Source organism: Anastrepha obliqua, chromosome 5 (genome assembly GCF_027943255.1).
Source record: "Anastrepha obliqua isolate idAnaObli1 chromosome 5, idAnaObli1_1.0, whole genome shotgun sequence".
NCBI lineage: Eukaryota > Metazoa > Arthropoda > Insecta > Diptera > Tephritidae > Anastrepha > Anastrepha obliqua.
The window spans coordinates 82,833,841-82,860,154 of record NC_072896.1 but is presented as its reverse complement, the minus strand read 5'-3'; the positions used below and the strand labels follow the sequence as shown (position 1 = coordinate 82,860,154).

Below are 26,314 nucleotides of genomic sequence, written 5' to 3'. Positions count from 1 at the left end.
TGCGCACTCTCTCCCTTACTCTTCATAACAGCACTGGACATAGCTTTCGAAACTTATAACCGATGTGGTATAAACTGAAAGATGACTCAAAAACTTGGCGACCTATCATATGCGGACGACGTCGTTCTAATTAGTAACTCTTATAACGAACTACAAACAAGACTCTCCAACACAACAAACGACTGCTTAAAACTTGGCTTACAAGTTAATATAAAGAAGACCAAGTCTATGAGAATTAACGTAATCAACAACACAGAGTTTAAAATAGACGGAGAACAAGTTGACGATGTAAACAAATTTGAGTATCTAGGTAGCATCCTAACCCCCGATGGTGGTACAACGGCTGACATTCAGCGTAGGATATCCATAGCGACGAACACGTTTGCTGGGATGTCACGAGTGTGGTCTAACAAAGCGCTTAAAAGAGGCACTATAATCGGTATATTTAATGCTTGCGTAAAATCTGTGTTACTGTATGGCAGCGAAACGTGGCACATGAAACAAGACTCAACGAGAAAACTACAGGCATTCGTAAACAGATGCTTGCGACGCATTATCGGTATCTGGCGGCCACGTACTATATCTAACCCTCGCCTGTGGCAACTGACGAACCAAAAACCTATTGAAAAGGAAATAATGCACAGAAAGTACAAATGGATCGGGCACACCCTCCGAAAACAACCCGATGAAATAGTCTACTCAGCCTTACAATGGAACCCGCAAGGCACTAGAAACAGAGGGCGTCCCAAAATGACTTGGCGTAGATGCGTTAACCAGGAATCCAAAAAGTCATTCAATGAATTAAAATTCCTAGCCAGCAATCGGAATATGTGGAAATCTTTTGTAGATAGACTAAGTTCTTAGTACATATACCTATATGTATTGTAACACCTGAACATGTCAATAATAATAATAATAATATAGTGTAAGGAAGAAGTTCCAGTGGTATCACAACGGACCTAACAGATCTAAGTGTGTCGTATTGGCACCAGACCTACCTACCTAAATGGGTACAGACACTCTAGTCTTGGAGGTATATAGTACATTTACGGTAATGTTGCTGTTGGTAGAGAAAATGAAAGACCTTCTCTGCGTTGGAAAGACCAAGTGGAAAAGAGATTGGGTTCATTGGCTTCAATTAGCTTGAGAAAGAAGTTAATAGTGACACTCTTTACTGAGCTCGATCAAAGTCGCTTAGAGGGCTACTTTACTAATTAATAGGAATGATTTTCATGATATCTCAATTTTACGTAAATGAGCGCGGCAGACACTGTTTTCGCATTTTCTCGGATGGTTCCAGAACCGAGCACGGCTCCGGCTCTGTGATCTACGTGGAAGCCAGTGGGACAAAACTGCACTCTGCTCTTGGAATGCATGCATCTGTGTTTCTAGCGGAGGTGTATGCTATTCAAGAACCGATGAACTTTGTTGTGGAAAATAGATGGGGAGGCAGATCCATATGTGTCTGCAGCGACAGCTAAGCTGTGCTCATGGCCTAAGACAGCCCCTCAACCAAAGGGGTAATTGAGTCCTGTAAATCCAGGCTGAACTATGTCGGTAGACATAATAGCCTGATGCTAACATGGATGCCGGGACACGTGGGTATTGCGGGAAATGAGATCTCTGACTCTTTAGCCAGACTGGGCTCTGAGGCCAGCTTTTTCGGCCCGGAGCCCGTTCTGCCACTCCCTTCTGCAGCCATCAAAGCCACGGTTAGCAAATGGGTTACTGCAACCCACAAGCGAGCTTGACAGGCGGAGAAAGGCTGCAGATGGACTAAACTAATGTTACCTCTCATGTCCGACCGACTGTAAATCCTCCAGTCATTAAGCAGAAGGGACTGCAGACGGCTGGTTGGACTGATGACAGACCACTTTCTGTAAGCGAAGCATATGGAAAAGGTAGGCATCTCAGACAATGTACTCTGTCCAACTTGTGAAGAGGAGGATGAGACGGTGGACCGCTTCCTGTGTGTCTGCCCCGCCTTTGCTCGAATCAGGTTTGGCTCCTTGTCACCACAAAATCTACTCAGATTTCTTCGGAGGTTGGGTAGATTAAACGGGAATCCGAATGCAGTACAAAAGACTTAATTGTGGCTGAGTGCTGTACTTGTCCCGAAAAAAAAAAATGTTTATTAATTCATTTTATTTATTGACAAACGTAAAATCACTTAAAGGCCTGACAAGCATTTTTTTGGGAAATTGAGATAACTTGAAGATTCAACTACTCTTCCGCTATTTTGCCTATTTAGTAATGGCTAATAAAAATAAGCGTCAATGTAAATTTTTTTTTAAATATAATATAATTTTTTTAGAAAAATTAGTTCTTTTGCGCACATCTTACATAATATAAAGGGTGTTTTTTTTAGGGGTTAGGTTTTCAAGTTGGCACTACTTTTTTCGTAGATGGTCTTTTTGACAGCTGTCACTTGATTTATGCTCAGTTTGGTTTGCCATTTCATAATGAATAGACTTACACCTGAACAACGTTTGCAAATCGTGCAAATTTACTATATTACGAAAATAATTGTTCGGTTCACGCGACGCATCACAAGAAAATTTTGTTCAGCGATGAAGATCACTTTTGGTTGAATGGGTATGTCAATAAGCGAAATTGTCGCATTTGGAGTGAACATAATCCACAAGCGATTGCTGAGACGCCGTTACATCCTCAAAAAGTCACTGTTTGTGTGCTCTATGGGCAGAGGGAATCATTGGTCCATATTTCTTTAAAAATGAAGCCGGCCATTATGTTACAGTCAATGGAGAGCGCTATAGAGCCATGATTAATGACTTTTTCGTGCCTGAATTGGACGATGTTGATGTGGACGTACTTTGGTTCCAACAAGACGGCGCTACATGCCATACAGCCAACGCAACAATCGATTTATTGAAGGAAACTTTTGGTGAGCGCATTATCTCGCGCCGTGGACCTGTGGCGTGGCCTCCAAGATCGTGCGATATAACACCGCTGGACTATTTCTTGTGGGGCTATGTGAAGTCACTTGTGTACGCAGATAAGCCCGAGACGATTGACGTCTTGGAAGAGAATATTCGGCGCGTTATTGCTGACATACGGCCCCAATTGCTGCAAAAAGTGGTCGAAAATTGGGCCTCTCGGCTGGAATTTATTCGAGCCAGCCGCGGCGGCCACTTGCCCGAAATCATTTTTAAAACATAATGGCAAACCCTTATCTTTATAATAAAGCTAAATTCTTAGCCATAACATTAAATTATATACGTTTTATTTCATCTTGAAAACCTAACCTCTAAAAAAAAACCCTTTAGAATATTTTTTTTTTTTTGTTATGTTTTAAATTTACTACCTTCATATGTCTGACTGTTAGTTTCAAGGGTACAAACAAAAGTAATATTTTTTTCTTTTAAAAAGCCTTCACAGAGGCCGACTCATTGCCGGAGTCAACTTCAGCAAAACTACCCGCCTGACGCAGGATATCCTGATCAATGCCATGCACCAACAGCGCAACTTCCAAATTTAACTGTGCCGTGTCTTCTTTCAACTTGCTAATAGCTTTCTTGATGTTCACCACAGAGCCTGCAAAAGTGAATAGAAAATTGTGAAAAAAATAATAGTGAGCAATCCCTTTTAATACAAAAATGTGCATACTTAGTGTATATGTGTGGGTGTATGTAGAAACTAATATATGTAGTTAAAAACCACTGATACTAAAAAGGCTGCTACATATTTGTAGTGAAAAATCAATACTCACTACCATCCGACATGGATTGTCCGCGTCGCTCCATTTCACTTTTCTTGATGTCATTTTCTTGCACCACAGCACTCAGTTGCGACATCAGCGTCTCTGTGTCGGTCTGTACCTGTGTTTGTGCATGCTGCACATTGGACAACTCAACTGAGATTTCCTTAAATTGGCCCACATATGACTGCAACTCATTATTCAAATGCTTCTCACGGCTTTCGATCTTCTCCAGACTGAAAGTAAACTCGCTGTGTAACTTCTTCAACTGGGCTTGGGTATCCTCGGAGCACTTGAAGAAAGGGGAGTATGCAGAAAAGTGAAGAGAATATTACAAAATGTGCGGCTTATATTGTTGGTAAATGGAATTCAGCTACAACACAAACGCACGGAAAGTAAATTTTACCTTTACTCAAAATACCCGTAACATTTGACGTTTGCGTTAATTTTTATTTATTTTTATAAAAAAATATCAGTCTAACGGTTAGACGCGATAGAAGTGAAACCTTCCGTAAAACAAACTGAGAGAGAATGAGACGAAAGCAGCATTAGGGGCGGGATAATTATAGGTTCATTATAATATTGCTATAAAGTTCATATTTTATTTTCTTCATTTTATTATTATTCATCCTCAATGTTTTCAATTTCAACAAATGATACGAGTGGCTTATGATAGCTAAAATATGATACAAATGCTTTGGTTTCGATGTTGTCAACATATCTTTGAAATACCCCGTCAATTGTTGTTTTTGATCGTGTTGTCGATTCAGTGCGATTGTTACACATTTTTAAATTGAATGTTGTATTGAGAAAGTCAACTGAAGGAACCGCTGTGTCCAATGCAAAATTTACGTTAAAATCGCCACTTAAAATCATTGGAACTTTATCGTAATCTTTTCTAAGTATCCGCGATACTTCTGGTGTATACTTTATTAAATTTTCGTGAATGAATTCCGTGATGCTATTTAATGATTTTTTTTTCTGTCGATATTCACGACACTTTTCTGCATTATTTTTCGGCATAATTGCGGTAAATATTTAAAAATGAAAATATTTACGAATATAAAAATACACACGCGGTTGCTATTATGAGCGTCCCCAGCAAAACCTGCGTGACCGAAACTCTAACACAATTACATTTTTTTGAATGTTACAAACACATATGCACGCAAGTTTTGCTGGGGCGTGACCGAAACTCTAACACAATTACACATATGCACTCGTATTTGTTTGAAAATCGACTTTTTTTTTTTGGTTCTCCGTCACCTTTGGAAAATGTGTAAACAGTAAGCAAACTTTATTCAAATATTTTCCCTCATTTTTGCATCAGTAAAATTAAACAAACGCCGTAGCCGAATGGGTTGGTGCGTGACTACTATTCAGAATTCACAGAGAGAACGTCAGTTCGAATCTCGGTGAAAACACCAAAATTAAGGAAAACTATTTTTCTAATAGCGCTCACCCCTCAGCAGGCAATGGCAAAACACCGAGTGTATTTCTGCCATGAAAAAAGCTCCTCATAAACATATCATAAAATAAAATAAAATAACTGTATAAAAAAAATTTTTTTCTTGTGATTCGAACCAAGGATTTTGGATCGGAAGCTCACATTGCTAGTCGCTCGGCTACCGCGCCATGCTGTCGGCGCTGGCCTAAAAGTTATTTAGTTCGTCGCTACGTTTATATCAACATATAATGCTTCGTAGTCAAGAGTGTCGCTTTTTTCGTTTCACTTTTTCTCAAATCACTCCCAACGATTCTAAAGAAGTTTTCACTTCAAAAATGTGGTTGTAAAAACCAGTCTATGAGTTATCAAATACTATCACATAAGCCATTACTTTAGGAACACTATGATACTTTGTATATCCCAGTAATCTTCCTCCCGTTTGGTATCTGTAAGGAACCTTTTTCACATTTTCATACCTGCACCAGGAATCTTTGGTAAGGACACACGCGAAAATTTTCTTAATACATATATCAACCCCTTTGCGCGAAATTATCTGATAAGCTAGTTTTTAGAAATTTACTTCTTGATGCAAATTTTTTCTACATTCCACAATGAATCATCTATAGGACTATGAATAAGTTCGTGCGGTTTTTTTTCGAAATTTGAAACTTTATTGACGTAAAATGGTTACAAATTTAATATTCAAAGTATTGTCCATCGCTTACTACTACTTTTTCCCATCTTTCTGGCAATTCACGGATTCCCTTTGTGAAAAATTCGGTCGGTTTTGCCGCAATCCACGAATCGATCCATTTTTTGACTTCATCGTAATTACGGAAGTGCTGGTCAGCCAGGCCATGTTGCATCGATCGGAAGGGATAGTAATCGGATGGCGCAAGGTCTGGACTATACGGCGGGTGGGGTAGGACATCCCATTTGAGCGTTTCTAAGTATGTTTTGACCACTTGTGCAACATGTGGCCGAGCATTGTCATGTTGCAAAATAACTTTGTCGTGTCTATCGGCGTATTGCGGCCGTTTTTCTCGCAGTGCTCGGCTCAAACGCATCAATTGTCGTCGGTAGACATCCCCCGTAATCGTTTCATTCGGTTTCAGTAGCTCATAATACACAACACCCAGCTGGTCCCACCAGATACACAGCATAACCTTCAGGCCATGAATATTCTGCGCCGAACGTCGATGTTGAAGCATGGCCAGGGTATCCATACGTTGCCCGACGTTTTCGATTGTCGTAATGGACCCACTTTTCATCGCCAGTCACAATTCGATGCAAAAAACCCTTTCTTTTGTGCCGTTGAAGCAGTTGTTCGCATGCCATAAAACGGCGTTCAAAGGGAATATTGTAGCTGACTCCCAATATTTAAGGCAAAAATTGCGATTCTATAAATTTTGCTGTAGACGTTTTAGTTTTCGCATTCGCTTTAAACGACTACTCTAACCATCGCAAAATGGATCACTCACCTCTTCGATGCTTGCCTTCAGTGTCTCGATTTGACTAAAATGTGTACGCCAATCGCGTGCATCCGCTTTAACGTAAACCTTCAAATGTGGCAGCACACGCTCAAACTCCTGCCGCCACTGTTGCTGATCAGTAAACTGCTCCGCCGCCGAGTCATCATCTGGTAAATCGATATTGTGATTGCGCTCCGATCGCCGAGCACGATTTATCCAGTTGAGATTTTTAAAACCACCACCACTATTAACTTCCATATCGCTATCGTCGCTTAGTGCGGCATTCTGTTCATCCTCCAGTTTTTCCAATATAATTTCGGCATTATCCTCTAAATAGTCGGTGGCCACCTCATCCTCCTGCGCTATGTGCGGGCGATTGTAGGTGATCTATTTGTATGCAATTACCGATATTTTGTCACTACAATCATATGACACAAAATCGAGGTGTACGCAACTACTCACCTGCGCCACTTTGGTTGCTTGTGTTGCGAGAATGTCCAAAACTGTCAAGCAAATGGGGCCAGCGCCACGAATTAATTTGTTAGGTGGAAAGTCAACGGGCACATCCTGCGCGAAGAGTGGCATATTTAAAATTAGAAATAATTGTATTTTGTTTGTGTTTGTGTTTGTGTAATGCAAGTCTTACCATTTCACCCAGCACTTGCACAATTTTGGCAATCACTGTGTTGGGGTCATCGAATTCTTGTGGTCTTTCCATGTCTTTGCCCAGCTTTCGACACAACCACCAGCAGATGAGCGTAAACATGAAAAATTGCTCGCCTGGATTAAACGATTTGACAAAGTAGAAACGCGACAGCGGCTTCATCTTGAATTCATTCAAAAGGTGTTTCTCATAGTTCAGCATTTTCAGCTTTTCGAGAAGATCATCCGATTGAAATGTAGTCACCGGCAAAGTGTTAAGCTCCTGTGAATTCGCACCAACTCCTTGCATTTTGTTTGTTTTTACTGCACTTCGCTGCGACAATAGATTTTTTCCAAAAGGAAACAAAACAGCGCGAAGAGGAAGAGTTGCTGTGGGTTGCTGTGGTAACGGTTTTGTCATAACAAAGAGTTGTACGGCAGGTGAAATATGAAACGCGTGCATTAGTACATCTACCACGAATTTTAAGTTTATCGTCAAGATAATATTATAAGAAATATTGTTTAGGAATATATTAATTGCTTTACTCTCGCTAGAGCACTAATTAAGGGGTAACATCACTGTAGAAATTTCAAAAAATTGATTTTTTTTTATAAGCTTAAAAAATTCTTTGAACCTTTTAAAATACAGAACAAAAAGTTTTATACGTTACCGAAGTCTATTTCATAAATATTTTAAGCTTTTAACAAAGCGTTAGTGACTGCTATCTAACGACTTCTCCAAATTTCCAAACTTTAAACCCGTTTTTCTCAAAACACGTTTTCTGAAATTGGCACGCAGCATAACTCAAACAATTTTAAATATTTTTAATCAGGTTTTTCACTACGTCTGTATAATAACCGTCTTAAGAGAAGAGCGTAGGGGATTTTCGATAGATTAATTTAAACGATTGTTATAATTATTTAAGTGCCGTTTTTTAGTCCAAAATAGAGGTTTTTCCTTCAAATGCTTGCTAATTCCACAAAAATAAATATTTTTTAAATCCCCTACGTGTTTCTCTAGCTATTCTTATCTAGATTAAGAAAAAACATGTTTCTTTGTTCCAGATTAAATTTTGCACCCTCTGTGCTGCGTGCCGCGGAGCTCCTTCAAGAGAAACCACATTACAAAAAAGTCTCCAATGCCGCCATTTTGTAAAATTTTTCGATCAAACTTTGTAGTTTTGTACTTTAGTATATAAGTAATAACTTCCCAAATCAGAGTGATTGTTTCCCCTTTCCTTCTATACAAAAAAATTCTTTAAAAATCGTGTTTATTTTACGCGTGTACAGTGGTGTTACCCCTTAATTCCAATTTTGCAGATTTCGAAATATTAGCATTTAAAAATTCTACACCAGATGGCACTAAAAGTTGTTACTGAATTGGTTTTAAACGCATTGGCATAGTTGCCCGCCAGGTAGCGCACTATAGTTTAACAAAAGTTAGCCTAATACATTTTGCATAGGTTTCACCAATAGATGACGCAATGAGAAATGAAATGGTCTTGAAGATTGTGAAGCAGATGCCGCCCGTAAATGTAAGCTCACGCGTGTCAAATAACAATTGCCAAAAATAAACCGACAAATATTTTTTCGGAAAATGTTAAGAGTCACACCTCGTATTGTTTATATGTATGTATATTTAAACAAATAAAACATGCAAAAATATAGATTTTTTCAAAAACCGTACGATGACGAGTATGATCGTCAAGCAAAGCGAGGTGTCGCTGTTAAAAAATTGCATGAAACAAATAGATTTATTTTATGAAATTGCCAATTTTATTATTTATTTAACTAACCAAAAACGTAAATAAAATTTTTTTTTCTGTTGTGGAGTGGTAACCAGTAACCAGATTCTTTCCTGATCTTACATTTATTATAAAACAGGGAACACCTTCGCAAGAGGTTGCTTGTACTCGAAGTTCCGGGTATACAAGGTGTATGCAAATAAAAAATAGTTTAAAAAAACCAAAAAAAAAAACACGCTTTGAATGCCAATTGAACTAAAAAGTAGAAAATAAATTTTAATGACAAAGAGACCTATAATGAAGTAATAGCAAATCGAACGATCAGTCATAGTCAACTACCTCAGAACAGAACTATAACAAAAATTAAGATACAAATAGAATAATTCAAATTAGAGTTAAAAGCGTGGGATGCTTGATATAGTAAATATTACAATCATTTTATTGGCAACTTTCTATGTACAGAGGGTTATGAAAGTGAAGCAAAATGCATCCCACGCTTTTAACTCTAATTTGAATTACTCTATTTGTATCTTAATTTTTGTTATAATTCTGTTCTGAGGTAGTTGACTATGACTGATCGTTCATTTTAGGTCTCTTTTACAATGTCTGATTTGATTGAGCAGAGAAGTGCCATCAAATTTTGTTTGCGGAATGAAATTTCGGCTGCGGAAACGTTTAGCATGTTGCAGAAGGCATTTGGTGATTCGACCATGTCGCAGAAAAATATTTATAAGTGGTACAAAGACTTCAAAGAAGGTCGAGAACGTGTTGATGACTTGGAGCGGTCCGGACGACCATCGACGTCAACAGATGACCAACACGTCAATAAAGTGAAGGAGTTAGTGCTTAAAAATCGTCGGTTGACTGTTAAAGACCTTACTGATATGATCGGAATATCAGAAGGATCTGTGAAAATCATTTTGAAAGACCATTTGGGCCTACGAAAAGTCAAATCTCGTTTGGTACCGAAAACTCTCAATTTCTTGGAAAAAAGTCGTCGCGTTGATGTGTGTGAAACAATGCTTTCAGACTATCAGGACAAGCTCAAATGCATCATTACGGGAGATGAGACTTGGATTTATGCTTACGACCCTGAAACAACCGACCAATCAAGCGAATATCGTGCTAAAGGCGAGGCCAGACCGAAAAGAGCACGTCAAAGTCGTTCAAAAATAAAGGTCATGATGACAGTTTTTTTCGATTTTCGTGGTGTGGTGCACTATGAATTCCTTCCACCTGGCCAAACTGTTAATAAGGAATATTATTTGAGCGTTATGCGTCATTTACATGAAGCAATTCGTCTAAAAAGACCAGAGTTATGGGCCAACAACTCTTGGTTTTTGCATCACGATAATGCACCGTCTCACACTGCACTCGTTCTTCATGACCATTTCGCCAAAAATTCCACGCATATTGTTCCGCAACCACCGTATTCGCCTGATTTGGGTCCGTGTGACTTCTGGCTATTCCCAAAACTCAAGAGACCACTCCGGGGAACGCGTTTCGAGTCGATTGAGGAGATAAAAGCTGAATCGAAGAAGGTGCTGATGGCTCTACCGGAAATGGACTATTTGGCATGTTTCGGGGATTGGAAAAATCGTTGGCATAAGTGTATTTCATCGAGAGGGGATTATTTTGAAGGGGATGAAATTGATTTACAAGAATAAAAAAATTTTTTTCATTTTACAACCAAATTCACCTTACTTTTTGCCCAAAGGTAAAAAAAGAAAATATTAATCCTGGCAATCCTAATAAGGATAATGGAAAACTTTTATCAAATTATTGCATTGTCATCGGTCCTTGATAGGTGTGCAAAATTTCAAGTCGATCAGATTTTTAGAAGCCAGTGAAAATTAAGCTCAAAGATTCCGTTACATACATACATACATACAACCCGAGCTAATAAAAGTGTGTTAAAAACAAGGTGAATTTTCATTTTTCTCAACAAAAAAACATTTATTTATTCATCAATTTCTATTTTACTAGGTGAAGTGCAAGATAAACAAGACTGGCGTCATAAAAATGTTTCTGATGGCGCCTTCTTTTTTAATGAGTTAGGGCGTTGGCTACTAATCGCAGACCTCTCTTAAGAGCAATATCGCTATTCTTTCGGATAGCTAAGCTGCAATCCAGGCACTGGGTTCAGCTGCAACAACCTCTAAAGTGGTGGAACAAAGCAAGACTAGCCTTACCACCTTGAGCGAAAACCATAAAGTTACCTTCATCTGGGTCCCGGGACATAGGAGCATCGAAGGTAATGAAAAAGCGGATGAACTGGCAAGAAGTTGATCTTTCATGAATAACGCTCTTGCAGAATCGGTATTCACACCACTAGGTGCAGTCAAGAATGCAATTTCCCTAAAATACCTGCGAATCGCAGATTGTAGATGGAGACACCAGACGAAATGCAAAATTAGCAAAACGTTATGGCCCACCTACAACCTTAAGCAATCGTCAACATTGATAAACATGAAACGACGGGACGCCTGGAGACTAACGGCAGTCATAACTGGCTTTTGGTCTGTGGGAGAATAAGCAGCCAAAATGGGCATCCCTCACAACACATACTGTCACAGTTGTAAACAACCGGAGAAAAAGGAAACAATCTTCCATTTCCTCTGCGAATGCCCTGCCCTATGGAAGGAGAGAATGTTAACTCTGGGTAAACCGCTGTTCGAGAGTCTGGAACAGCTATCTGGCTTAGATGTCAACAACCTGATAAGGTTCCTGAGTCGCACAGACTGGATATAGTCATGCTGTACATAACTGGTAAACAAGTTGATAACGAAGATGTGGCAACAAAATGGTGCGGAAGCGCTAGTTGGATTCTGGAAGAATCACCACTTAAACCAACCCATCAACCATAGGTGTTGGAAGTTACATCCCTAGCTAACTTCCAATGAACGCTTGGTGACATTCGGTTTAGTGGAAGCGAAGTTATTGCGTCTAAAGCGTCAGTATGTTTGTGTCATCGGTACAAAAATGAGTTTCGAACAAAGAGCTAATATCAAATTTTGTTTTAAAATCGGTAAAACGTTTGCCGCAACATTTGAATTGATGAAAAAAGTTTATGGCGATGATTGTCTATCTCGTGCCAGAGTTCATGAGGGGTTTCAGAGATGTTTGTGAGGACATAAATGGCAATGAACATACGGGCCGCCCAAAATCAGTAATCACCGAAAACTCTATCGAAATTGTTCGTGAATTTATCAAAAATGAACACAAATCATTGTTGAAATTCATGGAATCGGTGTTGAATATCTCCAAAGCATCGATTTATCGCATTTTAACTGATCATTTGGGCTTACGAAAGGTCTGCGCACGTTTCATTCCGCACGAGTTAACTGAGGACCAAAAATTGCTTAGAATCCAATATTCGAAAGACCTCATTAAAGAGGCAAGAAAAGATGAGAACTTCCTTTGCAACATTGTACCGGTGATGCAATGTGGGGTTTCCAACATGAACCTGAAACTAAGTGCCGAATGGAAGACCCCAGACGAGCCACCACCCAAAAAATCGCGTGCGGAGAAGTCAAAAATCACAAGGATTTCGTTCCAATGGGCCAAACTGTCAATGCAATTTTCTATCTCATCGATCCACTCTTGTGACTGATTTTTTGACTATAAATCGCATTTTAACCATCAATCACTCCCCGAATTCGCCTGATATGGCTCCCTGTAACTTCTACCTATTCGGAAAGAAAAACGTTTTGCGTTCGTAGAGGCCATCCACCGACATCCTGAAGGACATTCCGGATTCCGGTCAAAGATCTGAAACACTCTTTCGAGGCCAGAGCGGACTATTTTAAAAAATAATCTCGAAGCTATCAGAACAAAAGCTCCTGTCGTTACTATTTTAGCTCACTCTTGTTTATTTTGGACATCACCTTGTATCTCCTTCAAAGTAGTCCCCCTCAGATATAATTCACTTGCGCCAGCATTTTTTCCAATCCTTGAAGCAGTTCTGATATGCACTTTTTGGTATGTCCTTGAGCTCTCTCTCAGCGATTCGATTTTTATATCCTCAATCGTCGCAAAACGTCGTCCTTTCATGGGTCTCTTCAATCTTGGGAACAGGAAAAAGTCGTAGGGGGTGGTGAGTAAGCTAGCTAAGGTATGATAACGCAAGCAAAGATGAGCCATAATTTTTTTTTCCACAATTCCGGGCGTTGTGTTTTTGTATTGCTTCACGCAAACGGCGCATAACTTCAAGGTAATACTTCTTTTTTACCGTACGTCCCTGTGGTAAGAACTCCTGATGTACTGCGCCTTGGGCACAGTGAGCAAAACCTTGACATTTGATCGAATTTAGCGTGCTTTTTTGGTCTTGGCTCCCCTGGTCTCTTCCATTGGGACGATTACTTTTAAACCAATTTGCACTTTGCTGGTATCAAAAAATTTCAAATTTAAAATATGCGCGCAAAATTTTTCAGATTTTACGTTGAGACGTTTAAAACTACTTCAGACAAATTTCCGCCGCCTTTCAGACCAACTACACCTCCTTCACTTTAGTGTTGGGAAATCCGAAATTCCCAATTTCTCGAAATTCTTCAATTATTTCTCCAAAAATTAAGAACCTTTGCTGAAAATTCATTCAAAATTGTATATGTTAAATATTTCAATTACAAATTTTCAAAATAAATAAATTTTTAAAATTTACCATTAACGCTGCAAAAATCCTTTCAATTCAAGCAAAAGCTAAATATCGTTTTCTTGTTTTTATTATATTATTGGCACTTTTAGTGATTTTTTTCTGACTTACGCTAGATTAATTACAATATTTACACTTTTTTTTGGTAATAATATCAAATGTTCGCATAAAAAGTAAATATTTTAAAAAATAAATAACAAATTATAAAATCACAAATTGTAGTAAAAATAATAATGAACGTGGGTATTTTGTATAAATATCTAAGTAAGCTCGTAATTGAAATGTTTTTACAAAATTCATACATTTAATAATACGTTTGGAAGAAAATTGGTTGATCAACGGCTTTGGCTTTTAGTAAAATTCTGTGAGGTATCTGATTGCATCTGAAAGAAGTAAATACAAAGAAAATTTGTAAATGCAATATTTTCATAAAATTTGGATTTCTGCAATTAAGTACTTAAGCCGAGCAATAGCATACACCTTGTGGACGGATAATTAATATATGAGGAATTATTATATTAAGTGAAGTAAAAAGTTCTGAATCTTATTCGTGCGGAGTCATGCCCCAAGATGTATACATTGCATCAGGTTATAATACGATATACGGCGGCATAAAAGTGACAATACTCTTTGAAAAAAGTTTTACATTTTTGTATACCTTGAAACCTGTTGCGTATAACAGCGTTCCAAAGGGGAAATAAAATTCTATATATAGTCAACAGTAGCAATACTACCAAGATAAAAAAATCAGAGCATTCAAACAAAAAATTTTGCCCTGTTTATACAAAAAAAGTTACAGTATCGAATGCAACAGCAAATCGATTCCATACCGGTGGCCAATCGTTGAAAATATTTGTTAAAATCCTTTTCCAGGAATTGAAAATTAGTCAAGAAACAACCTGGAACAATTTGCATAAAATTACTTCATATAAATTTATCAATGTTTTCGTCGAAATGAAGCGAAAATCGTTGAGAACTTTTTACTTCAGCTGATATGGCGTACTGGAAAGGTACGTGAACAAATAGGCCCGAATAAACGAATTTTACTAACTGCAAAATAGATTATTTGCATTTGAGTCGAAGGCGCCACATACATACGTACCGTACGCTATGCCGGAATGCAAAAAAAATTGGCCACTTGTATTCTTGCCGTACGGCAAGTGCGTCGAAAATGACAACTGTTTAAGGGAGCCTTTTATCAGTTGACTGCAAAAAATGGATTTTTTTTATAGGAGAATATGCCCTCAAAATTTTATAGCGGAATTCAAAGTGATTTCGGAGTTACAGGCCTGTGTACCGTCCCTCGTGTGATTATATTGTCTACCTTATGAAATCTTTGAAACACGTTTTCTCAAAACCATGTTTTTGAAAATGGCGTGTAAGATTTAAAAAAATGAAAAGATAATTAAAATGCGCAACTAATTAACTAGCAAAATACAAAAAAAAATCATTTTTTAATGTTATTTAGCACAAAAAAAGCGAAAAATCACTTTTTTCAATAATTAATTGTTTGTTCATTTTTTCATATTTTTATACAAGCGTAGTCTATTATATGCGGGAAAGCCTTCTGAATAAGACAATATTTTTCTTTTGTGTTTCAAGTGAAAACTACGACCGCAATCTTACACGCCGTTTTACTAGCGCGCAACGAGAAGCTGTGCGAGATCCCTCATATGTCCGCCATTTTGTTTTTTTATTTATGTTAAACAATTTTTTATTACTCCTGTGTGTCGCTTTTTTCACCTCGAAAAAAAATTGAGAAAAAACACCTTTTTTTGAAGCCACTAATAAGAGGCCCCCCTTAAAGAAGAAACATTTTTGTGTCGCGCAAATTTGTATCGATGTTGATTCTTATTACATCAAATTAAATGCAGAAAATAAATAGAATTTAAATTAATTAAGTCAATTCAAATACACCCTTATTTTTTAGATATAAGCTTGAAAAAGTAGAGAAAATACCAGGCTTAACTAAGTTGTCCCGAAAAATAAATGTGCGATGTTATGGTCGCACCGACCGTCCACGACTACCATAAATTCTATTAAAAACCTCGTTCGCTTCATTAAGCATTAGTTTGATAATATTTTTGGGGAAAAAGAAATACATTATTTTCTCTGTAGATGGCAGATGGCTATAATGATCGATATCTCGTTAAATATCAAACAAAAAAATTTATAGAGTTTCAGGGAGTTACCAATGGAAGTCAAATAAAAGAAGATTCGGTGCATTTTACATTTTTTCTTTGATAAAGGCGAAAATGTAAGCTGAAATTGGGAATGGTGTTTATGGTGCCGGTTCTGTAACAGCGAATTACGAGCTATTTAGGTTTCGTCGATTCCGTTCAGGCACTTTTGATGTTAAAGAAAATTTCGATAATGTCAATAAAATCAGAGAAATAATCGAAATTGACCGGCATGTTAGTAGTCGTAGCATCACTCAGGAGTTCATAAAAACAGTTTTAAACCATTTTCGGAAAATACTAATATAGTAAAAAATAATTTCTTTATTTTTTCTCAGACTAACATTTTCCACGGTACATTTTTCACGTCACGTCAGTCAAATGCGTTGCCGCAACGGACCCATTGTGACAGCCCTAAAAGTTATTAGTCGCGTTCGATAATACAAATATGTTTAATCATTATTCCTACTTTTTGCAAGTAGGCATTCATTAACGCCAAAAAATTATCCATCACTCAGAAATTGAGAGAGAGCAAAGTACTCGTAACAGTTCGATGCAAGAGAGGCGTTCATTTTGTGCTGGAGAAATGTAAGGCAGCAAAAAGTATACACCACGAAAACATTTGGTCTGAAACAAGAATGATAGAAAGGAGATTGCGCCCATCAGAGAGTACGTGACGTCACGTTTTTCCAAGTTGTGCAGTATTGCCAACTATATGCTCTTCGCAATAAATTTAGTGCTTTTTTATACCGAAAGCTACCGCAACTTTAAGTTAAAAAAAAACTGTATTATTATACGAAAGAATTTTAAAAAAGGCCACTCTGAGAAGATTTTAGTGACAATGAAAAGTAGTTGGTTCTTATAAAATTTGATATTTTGAAAGTGAAAATTTAATTTTTTGTTCCTTTTAAGGTTATGCTTGAATAGTAAATTATTAAAATTTCTTTCAACTCTTCTTAACATTGAAAACCTTTTTACATATTTTAAAAAGCGTTTGAATTTACTGAATGCGAATTGAAACCATAGAGGTGTAATCGTTCCTCCCGGCCATCAATCCTTAGTGGGACATAGGGCATCAATAGATGTATTCATTGTAAAAATAAGCCACAAAATACCAGAAAATACTAAAGAAACCATACTGACATTTTTACAAAAAGAATACCTTATCTAGTTACATAACCTCAAATTTAGCAAATAAGTCGTTCCCTTAACAAAATAGTCTCGCTTAACAAAAAAAATCTTAAATTAAAGTGTACATAAGCATAACACATTTATTAAAAAAAAAACGGACATTCTAAAAACAATTTGTCACGCATACAAAGTTCTTTAAGTGATTCAACAAAAATTTAGTGTTTTATTTTCTTTAAATGGGCATTTTAGTGCGTTTTTATATCCAAAGCTAGGCAACACTGCTGTAGTGAGAGAGAGATTTGAGTGACAAAAGCAGAAGAACACCAAAAACACCTGCAATCGCGGGCAATGCCACCAGTTGTTAAAAAAAATAAAGCTAAATAAAACTGAGTGAATTATTTAACTAATTATTAAAAAATGTATATTTTACAAAATTATAAACATTACATTTTAATTAGAACAGGCTAGAAAAATGTCATGAAGAAACAACTATAACCCTGAGACTAAATAACAAAAAAAATGCTAAATCAAGTTACGAAAATGGTAATCTGGCCATACTGGAGCTAAAATCACGTAACTAGTTGCCAAATTCGCTGAGAGCAAAGTAACGGGACCACGATAGGCGCCATCTCATTATTCTTTCCATCATGGGTCTGAAAGCATATGACCGTTGTACAGAAATATAAGAAAACCCACTCTTCTTCTTCCTATTTTTCTGACAGGCACCCTAAGTGTGAGTTTGACAGGCTCCCAGGTGTGTAATAGCGTGAGTGCTTGGTCGTTTCGCTTGAGGTTATTGGTTAAAAGAAATTCAATACAAACAATAGAATATTGAAAAAAAAATACAAAATAATATCTCTGACTTGGAAAATTTACCATAACAAATATTTTTAAATATTTATTTGCTATAATAATATTTTTTTATTGAGAAATATCTAAATTTGTACGACTTTTTTCAGACTTTTTTATACGATTTTCTATGAAATTTAATTTTCAGAAAATCGATTTTTTTACAGATTATTATTCTTTATAGTTTTAGGCGTATTTCTGTGAAAGTCGATTGTAAAAACTCCGCATAGATACAAAATTATGGTAGAAAATGCAAATGCCCGACGAGATTTGATGCGCACAGGTAACTGTCCTTCGTTTGAGGCGCGCGACCTCGAGCGAAATGCATTTGAAAGTTTAAACTCGTCTTTCTCGAAACTACTACTTTTTCCGGCACGTTCTGCATGATAACTCATACAGTTTTTAATATTTGTTGATGCGGTTTTTTTTTTAATATTCGAAAGTGTGTTCTCTATAGTCTGTTAAGCCGGATTTTTGATATTTTTATTAAAAAATTGTATAAACATAATTAAAGTGTGACATTTATGACGTAAAGTGCATACTTTTTTTTAAATGCCGTGAATTGCAAAATTTTTCATAATTCAAAAATCCGGCTAGACAGACTATAACAACAACTTTATTTTACAAGCATTTTTTTACTTCTTACAGATCCATCAACGTTTCAATGCAGACCGTGGAGCAACTTTTTTTTCATTGAACTTTGGCTCACGGGATTTTTTAAATAATAATTTTTGTGAAGAAAAATTAAAGTATATTTTTTTATAAAGTGTGAGCACTAATAAACAATGCACACAATTTTTTTATATTTATTTCTATTGTCATCCCTTCTAAACAGCCCATTTTTGACGTATGTAAGCCCTTCATCATTTTTTATGCAACCATGGGACAATAAAGAGCGTTTTGGAATCAGCTGATCTCAGCTGTGGGCATTTTTTGACGACCAGCTGAGAGTGTTTTTTTATTTATTGATCTGTACAATGCATATGACTAATCTTTTGTAAACAAACAATTTAACTTTTTGTGGAATCTGGTATTTTGCGCACTTTGGCGCCTTGCGCCGGTTTAAAATATGCAGTTTACAGTCGATGTTTTACGATAAAATGGAAAATTTAGCAGCACAACACGCGAATTTATGGTAACTTTTTTGAACAACATAAACATTTGTAATCAATCACAGCTGATATACATATCTTCTTCTACCGGGTTTTGCAAGTTTCTTAACTTTTCCACTTTTTTTGCTTTTTCGGAGGAGAATTTTCGCTTACGTTCGTTATTTGTATTTATAGGTGCTGATGGCTAATTTTGTTATCGAACACAACTATTGTAGCAGGAAATGTCATAATCTATTTAAATGTCCGATAGTTAGTATGGCAATATAGTTAAGGAATAACTTTGCAAGTATCTTCTCTCTTTTTTCGTTAATATTGACACACGTATTTTTCTTGCTTAGCAGCCTATCTCGCCTTTATCAAAGCACAATTTAGCGTTGTCACGCTGCCACTCACTCACGCACACACATTTACCTCAAAAATACGCCTTATCATTAGCATTCACTTTAGTAACTAACCACTTCCGTACGGATCAACTTCATCAGACGGTTTCAGTCACATCACTTTTTGCTGGCTGCGTGAACGATAAATGATCGTAAAAAGGTTGCGCATACGTCTCGTTGTCCGACGCATCATCGCCAATTATCTCCTCATAGATTTTGTACGGCCGCTCGGATGGCAATTCTTCGTAGGTGATGTGATGTAGTTTGCGGCACTTCTCATTCGCATATGTCGCCGTGCCAATATTGTTGCAGTTGCACACAGATTCGACGCCACTCAGCGGTGTTTCATAGCCTTCATTGTTATTGGTATTGCCATTAAGCGCACAGGTTGGTGTAGGTGGTAGCTGACGCACTACATCGAAACGCTCGGCGCTGGTAAAACGTCCACCAATGTTGCGTTGTGGCCACTTAAACGAGCGATAATAGGACAAATGGAATACCTTCTGACAGTTGATCCACATGTAGAGCAACAGAAACAGCACTGCCACGCCCACCGGCAGCATGAATACAATTATCAAAGCCTCCGCACGTTGACTGCGTTTGTATTCCCATGGGCCGCCATAGATTAGCTTAAATGTAGAAGCATTGACCGTGCCACTAAGCTGTCCCTGCGCTTGAATGCCGCCCACACGCGACGTCACGTTTGTAACGCTCGCATGTTTCGCATTATTCTTAGTAACTTTATCGGGCAACACTACCACTTCTTTTGGCATGCATTTCAACCCATTCACATTGATTTGCGATATGTATTTCTCATACTGAAAAACGCGAAACTTTTCTGGGTGCGTGTGGGAAAATTCGAGCAGCCACACGCAGTTCCACGGATTCCGATCGATTTTTATGCGCACTTGCTCCCAACTCAACGCAGATGCAGCTGACGCATCGTGTAACGTCTGAAATTGATTGGCGCGCAAATCCAATGACGTCAATATCGGCAGAGTAGCCATCAAATCCGCCAGAGAGAGCATCTTCAGCTGATTGCCACGCAATAGTAAATGGCGCAGTTTTCTGAGTCCACTCAGCCATGACAGCGGCAGTTGCGCCAATTCATTCTCGCTCAAATCAAGCGTTTCCACCGCCGCAATGGTTGTATTGCTGTTGCCGCTGAGAAAATCCACACGAAAGTCAACCAACGCATTGCCACTCAAATTTATATATCGCACGCTTGTAGTTTGTGCGGACTCGAGCAACGCGAACGATTTCAAGGTGCAGCCGTTGATTGATATATTGCGCAGCAGCTGTGGGTTACTCACCACCACGGCGTCATCGTCGAAGGTTGTGCGTGCGACGTATATTTGCCGCAACGTCTCAGGCAGATGGGCGAATAGGTCGGCGGTGATGTGCTTCAACTGCACCAACTGCAATTCAGCAACGCCGGTGCGCTCGAACAAATCACCGTCCTTGAGCGCCAACAGCGGTTCGTGCGCGATGTGTATGCGTTCCACGACGCGCAGCGTATCAAAGGCCGAAGGCGCAATGTGACGCAGCGCGTTGCCCGTAAAGTGCAATTCACGTAATTGCGGTAGATTCGCGAACGTCTGCGTGCCTATGGTGGCCAATTCATTGTTGCTATAGCGCAGAATTTCTACCTGCATATCGCTGTTGTTGGCGCCTGGACACTGGAATGGCTGCAATGTGTCCGCGTGAAAACGCTCCATAAACACTTGGGGTACGGTGTCACAGTTAGGCAGATATTCCATGCCATACGTTTCAACGCCCAACGGCGTGTGACAGCCATCGAGCAGTAAACTTTCCGCATATTCGAGGCGTCGCAATAGCGTTGAAGGAGCATTACTATGCTGGCTAGCCGGTGGCAGCTCAACTTTTGTTTGACAGTCGATTTCCACTGTCAGCCCAGTGGAACGCGGCGGCTCATCCGCTCGATGTAGTGTGGCATGTATAAGGCATTGCTGACTGTCATTCCAGCAGCTCTCCGCGTCTATTATGGCGGCGCATGGTGCTATGCATAGCAAACCCACAAGCAGCTGGACCACACTCAGCAGTCTCAAAGGTGCGTTGACATGACACATTCGAAAAAATTATTAGCTTTACACTGAATTCCGCAAATCCGATGATCCGCTCCACGGTACGTGAAATGCAAATTCCAATATCTAACTGAGCGAGCAACATGCCGAGCAAGTCCACAAAAAAATAATGCTCGCATTAAATTGTATTCCTTTAGCTGGCAACTGCTGTGGCGCGCTGGCTACGGCAATGGCTGCTGATTTTAATTTGAATTTTGAAACAAAACATTTAAGCAAAAGGTATCACCCAAGCGTCCCAGACACCTTCAATGCCACAACCCACTACTTAATGAGCAATCGCCCCTTGACGCCGCTACAGACCGCCTGCCATACCCCGCTCATTTATAAACACACAAGCGTAAACTTCCCCATGTAAGTGGGAATACAAATACGAGGGTGCCCATTTAAATTGTGTGCTTTTGTAGCCCAGTGTAAGTATTGTTAAGTGTTAAAGGTGGTTGTGAGAACACAGGAAGGTATGCATGCGTGATAACGGTACTTGATGAATGTGACAAAAGCTGATGTTTATTTGACAATATGGCCAAATGCATTGGTGCGTGACTACCATTCGGATGTGCTTAGGTTCGAATCTCCGTGCATGAACAGCAAAATGATAACAGCCCTGGATTTTTGCCAGGTAAAAGCTTCTAATAAAAAAACATTTACCGTTCGGAGTCGGCTTAAAACTGTAGGTTTCCCATTTGTGGGAAAACATCAAGACGCACACCACAAATAGGAGGAAGAGCTCGACCAAGCACGCAAAAAGTCTGTAGACGCCAATTATATTATAGAAAAAATATTCTTTTTTTTCTCCGAACTACAAAAAATGCTCCTTCGCCCCACAACACAACGCAAGAGCTACAGCATCCCAAAACAGCAACAAAAACCATTGCCCTATTTGATCGAAGCATCTTCTTCTTCGTGCCCGAATCGCAGGATTTTTTCTCTAAGTAAAATCAATTGAATTGTCCAACGACGTATAGTTAGAGTCAACTTCCACGATGAATTTTCTCCCTGGGGTTTTCCCATATTCTTTTTTAAAGAAGCCTTCGAAAATCTCCATGCATTCACACGATGACTTTCTGTTTGCAGTATTCCTTGCGCGTTTTTGACGTTTAAGCGGACAATTTTCAGAGAACGTTAATGTATAAAGAAGTCTGTTAACTTTTGGTGAAAACTGTGTCTGTGGTGATTAGACTTCGTGGGACGAGAACCTCCCGAAATTCCGTTCTCTGCAATTTTCTTGAATAAAAATAGTTTTGAATAAAAATACGAAAATGTGAATGCAATGAAAGCGAAATGTCAAAAAAACCTCGATTTCGCTGACCGTACGTGCATGCCTACCTCGTTCTCTACACTTTTTGGCCACCAAGCTCGACACGCATGATTTTCCAACCAGGGTGAAAAGTCATCGTGCAAATTGGCTCTTAGTTAATGTTTCGGAAAAATTTAATAAAAACCTGGAAAATGGAAAATATCAAACAAATCTCTGAAAATGTTATAATTTGCCAATTTTTTTTTTATTTAAGGGGTTAGGTGGGTTTGAAAATTTCAAAAAATCTATTTTTGTTTTTTTGTCTCATTAAATAGTACAGTATGTTTAAAATACTCTCCTAAAATTTTAAGTCGATCCGAGTAAAATTCTAAGAGATAGACCCTTCAGAAGTTCCGCCAATTAGGCCACGTCAGTTGAGCGCTTCGCAGGTATACGTGTTTATCTCAAAACTCCATTTTTTAAGTCGGTTAGTTATGAAGCGATTTACTTCAAATTTTGTACAAATCTTTGAAATAACATTATCTAGTTATTGAATGAAGGATTTTGTTTTTTATTTATTACAACTATTTTTTTTGAGCCAATGTATGTCGAAAATTTCACTAAAAAATGTGTTTTTTGGTTCAAAGCATGTAAAAAATTCAAATTTGGATTTTTTTTTTCCTTCGTACAGCAACGAGATTTATCCATGTACCCTCGAAATTATTTTGGTTTTTTGATTTTAGATGAATCAATAATGAGTTATGCTGTCCACGGCAAGAGGATTTTTTTTGAGACGTCAAGGAAAATGAGGTACCAACGGCTGAGTTTTCGAAATTTTTAAAAAATTTCACAAGATACTGTTTATATATGTATCTTAGATATAGTGAATTGTTTAAATAAAATATATGATTTTCTATACTAAAAAAAAAATAGTCAAAATCTTCTTTTTTCAACCTCTGAAACCCACCTAACCCCTTAAGGGGGTCTTCTACCGTCACGGTTTGAAAAAATCGATTTTTTTTTTTTAGATTTTTTAAAAGCTACTAATGTTAAGAGTATGCTATAAAGAGGGTTTTATGAAAAACATGTTCCTTCATGAGCATTTCGGGGAGAATACATGCATGCGCGTGGCATTTTCGAGCGTTTCTTTATCTTTAAACGCCTTTTCCCGAAAGTTGACTTTTTTCAACTTTCTGGTCACACATCTACTATAAATATTTGTCGAATTCATTCCATCTTTTTTTCCAGTTATTCAGTGAACATCTCGCTATGTTTTCCCAGACCACTTTTTTCAATTTTTGATTAGTTTAATTTTGCGGGCCTCTAAAGTGTAAAAAAAAGAGGAAATTTTCAAACTTTTTTTTTAAAATCACGCATTTTTTACAAATTTCAAAATATTTAAAATCGCCACTGGGAAAACATAGCCAACTCTACACTTTATGATAAAAAAAAAAATTTTTTGATTTCAGATAAGTAAAATGGTCGATCGCGTGCCACAAAGTCGCCTAGGACATTTTTACAAGGGCAACCTCGAGGACGGTTCAAGGACACAGGGCCAAAGAATTCGATTTGAAAAATATATTTTTAAATAGTGCAAACTTGTGCAAATTAAATAAAAAAAATCTGATTTCATTATCTCAAGTGGTTGCTTTGTAATTAATTCCCAAAAATAGGCCCGAGATTAAGGCGCGACGGTAGAAGACCCCCTTAAATGAAAAATATTCGTATACGTTTCCATAGGTAAGTAGGTGAAATGGTTGAAGTGCCAGTATGGCACTCCTCAAGTAGCACTAAAGCGCCGTTTTGATACCATTATGAGATCTGCAACAGGCAGATAACTACAGCCAGCCTGAGCTGTTCATATAATGGAAAAGATTGATGGGATTTCAGTTGGCGCACTGCCCCAGGCTGTCGAAGAAAGGAGCATGCAGTGATCTTAATCGTCTCGCTGCCAAGCCCGGATATTTACAGAGAAAGTGCTCAACAGTCTGCTTCTCTGAAAGATCCCCACAGCTTCTGCAATGGGGGCAAGGTGTGTGAATAAGCCAAATTGCGTTAAAAAATTATAGAATTAATTTTCAAATTGCAAGAAATCTAAAATGACTCGACCGACTGGAGTACTGCTTTTTTGCCATCTCTGCATTAATAAAATGCAACGATTTACTTTTATTATTACAATTTTGAAAACAGAAGAAACATTTTTGTTCAAAAAACTGTTGTTAGTGTATAATATCGATGTCCACTAAACTCCACTAATAATAAAAAATGCATATTCCCTGATTTCTATAACTGCTAATTTGTTATTGTATTTCTCACTGCACCTTCGTACATATAATAGTTTGCCTTATCACAGAGCAGCACATGGCGAGTATTTGCTAGTATATATGTATGTAAGTATGTGTCCACGATGTACAGAATGCAAATATGTAGCCAACATCAAACTGTTAATTGGCTCTCAGCAACATCAAACTGTTAATCGACTCTCAGCTGATTTGCTGTTGTAATAAGGGATATAACAACATTTTGTTTACAACAGAAGTCGACCAAAACTGAGATTGTGTTGGTGATATATGATAATATCAACTTTGTTGCCGTCTGAACGGTCAATTTGAAGAGAGTAAGAATGCATGCGAAATGAGCGGGCATAATTCTGCTGTCAAGTCCCCTGATTTGCTGTAACAGCCACAGGTACTGTCCTAATATTGCTTCGGATAGCCAAATCCTGTATTCTATCATTATCGTATGTACCTATATATCGTTACCCTTGCGGAATTCCATTATATAAGAGGAAGAACTTGCACTATTCGGGTATTTCTTTTGCGGCATGTGAACTATCAATATCGATAACTATGGTTTGGCAGCTGAGAATGACAAACTGTGTTGACATTCACGCATTCAAATTATGGAAATTTACTTTGAAAAAAACAAAAAAAAACAATCTGTTCACGAAGTTCATAGAGCACTAGGCATAGCCGCATCATCGGACCTTATTTCTTTCGAAATGAGAAAGGTGCTGCCGTTACGGTGAATGGCACTCGCTATCGAGCCATGCTGACTGAATTTTTGTATCCAAAATTTAAACAGCTAAACATCGACGACATTTCCAACAAGAGGGCCCCACTTGCCATACAGCGCGCTTAACAATCGATCGCGCAATATTCAAGCCAACATTGACGCCATTTTATTGGAAAAAGTAGTCAAAAATTGGACTGATCGAATGGACGATGTAATATCTTGCTACGACAGGCACCTTGTCGCGGTGCAAGGGCTTAATCGAATCTCAAACCGGATCCAGACATCGGGAGGAGTTGTCGTTTAGGCGATAACTTACCCTAATGTCTGGTACCGCTTGAAAACAATGACCAAGAGCTGCCACCTCCTAGTACAGGTTATTATACGTCACCGTGCCTATTGCACGATGTGCAGCCAGGAGGTTGATTCGGCTCTATTATAACGGCACCTGCTTAACACCATGCCAAATTAAGGAGTAACAATGACCTTACGGCGACAATGGGCGTTGGCGCGGTGGACCTATTGACATCCCCAAGAAATTTGAACACTGCCGAGCTTGCCTTGTCGAGTAGGCAGTCGGAAGAACAAGATGCACACAAATAAAAATGAAAACAACTACAAACAACAAAAATAATTACA

General features: G+C 38.2%; 2 protein-coding genes across 3 annotated transcripts; both read right to left on the bottom strand.

The window, feature by feature from the left end:
* Positions 1-3,379: 3,379 nt before the first annotated feature.
* LOC129248088 (intraflagellar transport protein 57 homolog) lies at positions 3,380-7,684 on the bottom strand. The gene is made up of 5 exons (XM_054887523.1): positions 7,284-7,684; positions 7,100-7,204; positions 6,647-7,024; positions 3,731-4,010; positions 3,380-3,555 (listed from the first exon to the last, which is right to left on the bottom strand). The coding sequence occupies exons 1-5, from the start codon at positions 7,587-7,589 to the stop codon at positions 3,383-3,385; spliced, it is 1,242 nt and encodes a 413-aa protein (XP_054743498.1). The 5' UTR covers positions 7,590-7,684; the 3' UTR covers positions 3,380-3,382.
* Positions 7,685-13,782: 6,098 nt separating this feature from the next.
* LOC129249005 (uncharacterized) lies at positions 13,783-21,486 on the bottom strand. 2 transcript variants are annotated; one of them, XM_054888613.1, is made up of 2 exons: positions 19,400-21,486; positions 13,783-14,058 (listed from the first exon to the last, which is right to left on the bottom strand). In XM_054888613.1, exon 1 carries the CDS (start codon positions 21,412-21,414, stop codon positions 19,423-19,425), a length of 1,992 nt encoding a protein of 663 aa, XP_054744588.1. In that variant the 5' UTR covers positions 21,415-21,486; the 3' UTR covers positions 13,783-14,058; positions 19,400-19,422. The 2 variants fall into 2 exon arrangements, 1 of the variants encoding a protein (XP_054744588.1); XR_008582636.1 differs by having other exon boundaries at positions 13,784-14,058; positions 19,356-21,486.
* Positions 21,487-26,314: the final 4,828 nt, after the last annotated feature.